Source organism: Hipposideros armiger, unplaced genomic scaffold (assembly GCF_001890085.2).
Source record: "Hipposideros armiger isolate ML-2016 unplaced genomic scaffold, ASM189008v1 scaffold_410, whole genome shotgun sequence".
In the NCBI taxonomy this organism is placed as follows: Eukaryota; Metazoa; Chordata; class Mammalia; order Chiroptera; family Hipposideridae; genus Hipposideros; species Hipposideros armiger.
This window is the reverse complement of record NW_017731760.1, coordinates 625434-633249: the sequence shown is the minus strand read 5'-3', so window position 1 is coordinate 633249 and position 7816 is coordinate 625434. Positions and strand designations below refer to the sequence as shown.

The window sequence follows — 7816 nt, the reverse complement described above, 5'->3', positions numbered from 1 at the left end:
TCATGTGCTCAGCCCCCTCAGCAAGCTATTTCTAACTTCTTGCTCCCGAAGCTCCCAGCACAACCCTGCCTTTTCTCAGCCAATCATTTTGCTTTCCATTGCTCAGAGAAAAGAGAGGCAGAGAGGCAGGAAGGCACTCTGATTCCCTCAAAACCGATCTACATTCTACCATCTTTAACTCCTTGCCTCCTGCTCCAAAGGCCCCCTCCCATGAATGGCCCCCTCCCCCTCCCATGTCCCCGCGTAGGGTCTCATTCCCTGCAGCTTCCTTGGGAACGTCCATTCATCACTTGTCCCTTGTCATTTTACTCTTTCCTTGCTGCCTGTCCTTTTTCAGTGCCCAATGTGGTTTTGGCCATGAAATTTGTGTCTGTAGGAACATGTCGAGGGTTTGGATTCTGAAGAGGGGCAGGGAAAGAACACTCTGGGTGGGGATAAAAATAGGGCAGATGTGGCACTCTGGGTGAGCGCAGAAATGGGGCAGATGTGGCTCTTGGGGAAGGCTTCAAAGATAGGTTTATGAAGACTACAGACATTGCAAAGGTGTTGCTGAAGATTGCAAGGGTTCTTGGTTTGTCCAGACTGTCACCTTTCTCGCTCAGGACGTCTTTTCTCTCTCCAGCCCCATCGCTGACTTCTACTCCTACATGATCATCTTGAAGAATTCTAAAAGCCCAGGGCAAAATCCTAGTCCCTTTAGGGAAACAATGAAAAGTTTAGATCCTGTAAAATCGCCGACAGGTGGGCAATTGAAAAGTCACTATACTTTTTTTTTCATGTTAAATTTTCTTTTTCCTTTTTCAATTACAGTTGACATTCAATATGATTTTATATTAGTTTCAGGTATAGGACCCATTCTTGCTCCACAGAGCTGGAGATCATTCTCCCAGGTTTGACCTGATGAATCCTAGCAGTAGATGCAGCCAGGGTGTCTTGGGACTGTCAATCAGAGGGCCAACTCTCCCCATTCCCAGGGCTGACTAGAACCCCACGCAGGCCTATCAGCTTCTCTCACCAGGAACTTGAATTTGATGGAAAGCCTGTAACTGGAACCAGGTCATTCAGAAAGCAGCCTCCTGGAGAGATTTCTCCTAAGTTCTAGCCCCTGGGGACCCTGGAGCTTCCATCCGCCAAGTCCTTCCTGAGACTTGGCTGTTCAGCTTTCTCTTTAATTCTGCGAGATAGTCAACATCCTTCCAATCACTTCCATCTCTGTGTTAGTCAAGAAAGATTTCTGTTGCTTACAAGAGATCATAACTGGTGAACAAATAACTCTCTAAAGTTCTCTCCCAGAAGATCTTCAGAAAGCCACCGATTTGCTGCCACATGACCTTCTGAAACACCAGGCATCAGGTCCTGAAAGCATTTTACTCTCAAAGTCTGCAAGATAAGCACTATCATTATACCCATTTTGCAGGTGAGGGACTGAGGCTCTGAAAGATGTGAGCATCTGCCCAAGGTTACAGCTGGAATCAGTTACTCCATGTCAGTAAAACTTAGTGTAGCCTGAGTAGAGGAGATTAATGGAAGGAAAGTGGGAAGGTCTCTGGCCAAGATAGCACCTCTTCCCATCTTTCTCTTTCTCAAACCTCATAGTCTGCTGTCTCTGCTTCGGCTCCATTTTCCTGCCTTTCTCTGGAGACTGGCTTTCTCTGCTTACTCATTAATGAGTATATTGCTGAAAAAGGCTGCACCAAACCTAACTAACCACTCACTTCAAGCTTCTACCATCAACTATAGTTTCTGTGTTTCTTAGCTTGAAATATTGAGAGAAAATTTGTTGGATGCCTGGACAGCTGGGATAGGCTGAGAAACATCCTTCCTCCCCAAAAGCTATTTACCTCCTAACCCCTGAAACCGGTGATTATTGCCTTATATGGAACCGGTGTCTTTGCAGAGGTGATTAAATTAAGGATTTAAGATGAGGAGATTATCTTAGATTATCTGGGTGGGCCCTAATTGCAATCATCTATATATTCGTATCAGAGTGAGGCAAAGGGAGACTGGGCACAGACAGAAGAGGAGGTGATATGAAGATGGAGGCAGAGATTGGAGTGATGCAGCCATAAACCAGGGAATACTTGCAGCCACCAGAAGCTGGAAAAGATAAGGAATAGATTCTCTCCTGCACCTGCGAAGGGAGCACAGCTCTGCTGATATTTTGATTTCAGCCCAGTGATACTGATTTCAGATTACTGGCATCCAGAACTGTGAGAGAAATCAATTCCTGTTGTTTTAAGCCACCAAATTTGTTGTCATGTGTTACAGTGGCTATAGGGAACTCATACAGCAGCCAATGGAGTCATTCCTCCTGCGTGGTGGCCACTCGTTGTCCAATCACTTCTGTCCAGGGGGATGTTAGAGGACAACACAGCCACGGAGGCCTATCCTCTCAGCAGTGGCTATGAGGAAGGGCATGGCTGGGAGACACTTGCATGCATCCCACGACCACTCCCTGACACCTCTTATCACGTAGGTGTGAGAGGAAGTGTTGGGAAGCCAGGACGGCAGTCATGCCTGAATGCAGCTCCAAGCCTAGGGCTGTTCCTTCCCCACCCAACTAGGGAACAAGTTCATAAACAGAGTTCTTACTGGGCAGTGGGAGAAAGGAGGTGAGATTAGAAGATAAGTCTACCTGTCCAGCTAATTCAAACAAGTGTTTGCTTAACACCCTTCTTTCGCCAGGTCTTGGGATAAGTTCTTAGCACAGGCACCAACCTACAGTCCAGGGGGAGGATAAGACCTGCGCACACCCTAGACGGCTGGAAAGGAAAGAACAGGATTATTTAGTCATTCATCTAGTCTTTTGTTTGGCAAATGTTTGCTGTGGACATAGCTGTGTCAGCTAGGTAAATTATAATAAAATATAGAGAGTCATTGTCCTCATGGGGTGAGGAAAAGAAATATAGATAAATTAGCAAAATAATCGCAAACTGAGAAAAGGGCTATGAAGGAAAGGAGTAAGTTTCTGAGACAGAATAAAGTGTATGTGTTTATGGGGAATGATAGTGGTGGTGGCAATCAGGAGTTATATTTGCGGGTGGGGAGGGATGGGGGGAAGGCCCTGTGAGAAGTTTGAATGGATAAGCCCAATAGGCCGATGGATTTAAACTTGGGGCTGGGAGAAAAGTTTTAGGCAGGAAATGGAAATTTGTTATTTAGAGCCATGGAAACGAAGGAAAGGCCCAGGAAAAAGCACATAGGGAAGGTAGTTTAAGTTTTGCTTTTGGCTCTATGCATAGAGAAGAACATGAACACCTACTACGTGTGAACAAGCGGTTTACAGAAACAATTTACAAAAGGTACAGAAGTTGCGTCGCTTCCGTCTCCCTCCTCGCGCAACCAGACTACATTTCCCAGAATGCCGTAGGAACCGCGCGAGACCGGGAATCGCTCCCAGCCGCCTCCGGGGCAAGTGGCCCCGGATAATGATGGCGACTCTCAGAACGCCTGTGTTGGTGTGGAGCCTCTTTACGGGTTCTCGAGGCACAGAACGGGTCTGTTTCCGGGCCCGCGTTCGGCCTCCGACCGGCGCCCTGCCTCAGCGACTGCCTGGGCCCTGCGGGGCGGGAATACCATGCCGTTGGCTCGCTTCCGAGGCCGGTAAGTGACCTGTCGGAGGGCGTTCTGGGGCGTCCGGGGAGACCCACGCGGTGCCCGCACCCCCACCCCCGGCTCCCACCGCAGCACGCCTTAACCCAGTGGTCTCTCTTCTGTACCAGCAGGGTCTGTCATCGCCCGCGTTTGTTCATTCGTTCAGCCACTTAACCAGCAGTGCCTGAGCTCTGCTCTTTACAAAGCACCTTTAGGTTTAGGGGATACGGCAAACTAAGATGACACGGGTGTTTCCCTGAGGAAACTCACGGCCCAGTGAAGTGACAGTGTAGTGTGACCTGGGCTGTGATGGGAGAACACACGTAAGACTGGGACTCAAATTAGGTTGGAAGGGCAGGGAATGGTTCTTGGAAAATACGACCGAAGTTGAGACCTGGCTAACCATGCTAGGGAGAAAACAAGCATTCCAAGTGAACAGAATAAGCAAAAATTCAGAAATGAGACTGAACAGAGTTAGCTTGGGAACCCATTTTGGAGGCAGGATTGGTGAGGCTTGGTTATGATTTTGGATCTAGGAGAAATCTGTATTGCTTCTCAAGTTTCTGACTTGAGCAGTTGCGTAAAGAAAAGGTAGTCCTAGTTATACCAAGACAGAGATTAATTGTAGGAACGTTCTATTAGGGGGGAGGGAAAGGAAGAGAGTTGGGGGAGAAAAGGCAGTAGATGAGGTGAAGAGATGGGAAGAGAGGCAGAATTAAACATCTGGTTTGGACACATTTGATTTGAGGTGCCTTTGAGATTCCAGTGGAGGCGTCCGGTATGCACACCTGGACACTGAATGGTAACTGAAGCTGGGGGAATGGGCGACACTGTCTGAGGAGAGAGTAGTGCTGAGCACCTGTTGTTCGCCGGGCCCTATAAGGGACCCTGGGTGCCAGAGATGAGTACAACAAAAGGTTCTGGTTTGGGGAGAGCACAATGTCTAGAGGGGGACACAGTGAAGTAAGCAGACCACCTTAACTTTTTTCTAAATGAACGTTGTGAGCCATTGGTGAATTTTAAGCATGGGAGTGATTACAGTTTTAAAAATTAAAAAATTTTCCCCCCAGTTTTATTGAGATATAATTGACAACAGCAGATAAAGTTAAGGTGCAAGGCATAATGATTTGACTTAACATATATCATAAAATTAGTATCACGATAAGTTTAGTTAACATCCGTCCTCTTATATAGATATAAAAAGAAAAATGTTTTTATGATTTACTCTCCTAACAACTGTCGTGTATACCATACAGCAGTGTTAACTAGTCATTCTGTTGCACATTCCATTCCCTAGTACTTATTTATCTTATAACTGGACGTTTGTACCTTTTGACCACCTTCATCCAACCCTTCTCCCCACCTTCATCCAACCCTTCTCCCCACCTCTGGTAATCACAGATCTGATCTCTTTTTCTATGCGTTTGGTTTTTGTTGTTGTTGTTTTCAGATTATACATATAAGTGAGATCATACAGTATTTGTCTTTCTCTGTCATACTTATTTCACTTAGCATAATGCTTTAAAGGTCCATCCATGTGGTTCCAAATAGGGTGTGTGTGTGTGTATCATATCTTCTTTATCCATTCATCTGTCAGTGGACACTTAGGTGGTTTTCATGTCTTGGCTATTATAAATAATACTGCTATGAACATGTTGGTGCAGATACCTCTTCGACATAGTGTTTTTGTTTCCTTCATATATATATATATATATATATATATATATATATATATATATATATATATATATTCCCAGAAGTGGAATTGTTGGATCATGTGTTCTTTTTAATTTTTTGAGGGACCCCCGTACTGTTTCCATAGTTGCTGTGTCAGTTTACAATCCCACCAACAGTGCACAAAGGTTCCCTTTTCTCCACAGCCTCACCAGCATTTGTTAATCTCCTGTCATTTTGATGATAGTCAATCTAATAAATGAGGTGATATCTTGTTGTGCCTTTTGATTTGCATTTCTCTGATGATTAGTGATGTTGAGCATCTTTTTGTGTACCTGTGAGCCATTCATATGTCTTTGGAAAAATATCTATTCAGGTCCTTTCCCCATTTTTTAATTGGTTTGTTTTTTGCTATTGAGTTGCAAGAGTTCTTTATATATTTGGATATTAACCCCTTATCAGATATATGGTTTGTTGATATTTTTTCCCATTCTGTAGGTTGTCTTTTTATTTTGCTGACAGCTTCTTTTGCTGTGCAGAAGCCTTTTAGTTTGATTTTGTCTCACTTGTTTGTTTTTTATTTTGTTTCCTGTGCTTTAGGTGTTGTTCAAAAAAATCATTGCTAAGACCAATGTCGAGGAGATTTTCCCCTATGTTTTCTTCTAGGAGTTTTATGGTTTCTGGTCTTAAATTTAAGTCTTTAATCCATCTTGAGTTAATTTTGTGAGTGGTGTAAGATAGGCTTCTAGTTTCATGCTTTTACTTGTGAATATTCAGTTTTTCCAGCACCATTTATTGAAGAGACTGTGTTTTCTCCATTGCATAGTCTTAGCTCCCTTGTCAAATATTAGTTGACCGTATATGTGTGGGTTTATTTCTGGGCTCACAGTTCTACTCCATTGGTCTATGTGTTTGTTTTTTACGCTAGCAATACATTGTTTTGATTGCTACAGCTTTATAATATAGCTTGAAATCAGGATGGGTGATGCCTCCCACTTTGTTCTTTTTCAGGATTGCTTTGGCTATTCGGGGTCTTTTGTGGTTCCATATAAATATTAGCATTGTTTTTTTCTATTTCTGTAAAAAATGCTGTTTGAATTTTAATAGGTATTGCATCAAATCTATAGATGGCATTGGGTAGTATGGACATTTTAATTCTTCCATGAATACTGGATACTTTTCCATTTATTTGTGTCTTCAATTTCTTTCATCAGTATCTTGTAATTTTCAGCATAGAGATCATTCACCTTCTCACCTTCTTACTATTTTATTGTTTTTGATGCTATTATAAATAGGATCATGTTATTTATTTTTCAGAAAGTTTGTTGTTAGTGTATAGAAATGCTACTGATTAATGTTAATTACTGAATTTGTTGATCTGATGTAACTTTTTTTGGTGAAGTCTTTAGGATTTTCTCTATATAAAATATCATCTGCAGATAGAGACAGTTTTACTTCTTCCTTTCCAGTTCTGATGGCTTTTCTTTTTTTTTCTTGCCTAATTGCTCTGGCTAGGACTTCCAGTACTGTGTCAGTTAAGAGTGGGGAGAGTGGATACCCCTTTCTGCTTCCTGATCTTAGAGGAAAGGCTTTTAACTTTCCACCACTGTATAATGTTAACTGTGGGTTTATCATATATGGCCTTTATTATGTTGAAGTATGTTCCTTTTATACCTAATTTGTTAAGAGTTGTTATCATGCATGGATGTTGAATTTTGTCCAGTGATTTTTCTGCATCATATGAAGTGATTATCTGATTTTTTTCTTTCATTCTTTTAATGTGATGTATCACATTGATTATGTTGAACCATCCTTGCTCCCAAGGATAAATCCCACTTGATCATGGTGAATGAACTTTTTAATGTGCTACTGAATTTTATTGAGAATTTTTGCATTTGTATTCATCAGGGATATGGCCCTGTAGTTTTCTTCAGTGTCCTTTTCTGGATAGGATTGGTGTTAATTCTTTAAAAGTTTGGTAAAGTCCATCTGGTCATGGAATTCTCTTCGTTGGCAGATTTTTTTTTTTTAGCTGAGCCATCCTGCCACCTGTTGGCAGCTCAGTGGCAGTTCAGCTCGGGCTGTGAATCGAACCGGTGACCCTTTTGCTCAGAGCTCACACTCTTGAGTGTGCTCTTAACCAACTGAGCCACTCATCTGGCCCTGTTGGTAGATTTTTGATTATTGATTCCATCTCCTTACTAGAAATTGGTCTGCTCTGATTTTCTATCAGAGCAAAACTATTTATAATAGTTTTGGTGGGTTGTATGTTTCTAAGAATTTTTCCATTTCTTTTAGGTTGTCCAGTTTGTTGGTATATAGTTGTTCACGGTACCCTCATTCTTCTTTGTATTTCTGTGGTATCAGTTGTATTGTCTCCTTTTTCATTTATAATTTTGATTTGGGTTCTCTTTTTTTCCTTGGTTAGTCTAGTTTGGGAGTCGGCAAACCTGTGGCTCGCGAGCACATGCGGCTCTTTGGGTACGTACATGTGGCTCTGAAGTAAAATTGAAAATGAAAATAAAACTATCATAGTTTCATTTATAAA

The 7816-nt window shown here is 42.4% G+C and overlaps 1 protein-coding gene across 1 annotated transcript in view; it reads left to right on the top strand.

Annotated features, from left to right (window-relative positions):
- Nucleotides 1-3400: 3400 nt before the first annotated feature.
- Nucleotides 3401-7816, top strand: part of MRPS22 (mitochondrial ribosomal protein S22) — a 15305-nt gene continuing 10889 nt past the window's right edge. The window contains exon 1 of the mRNA XM_019663909.1: nucleotides 3401-3603. Coding sequence (XP_019519454.1) covers nucleotides 3429-3603 — 175 coding nt within the window. The 5' untranslated portion in view covers nucleotides 3401-3428. The remainder of the gene's footprint in view (nucleotides 3604-7816) is intronic.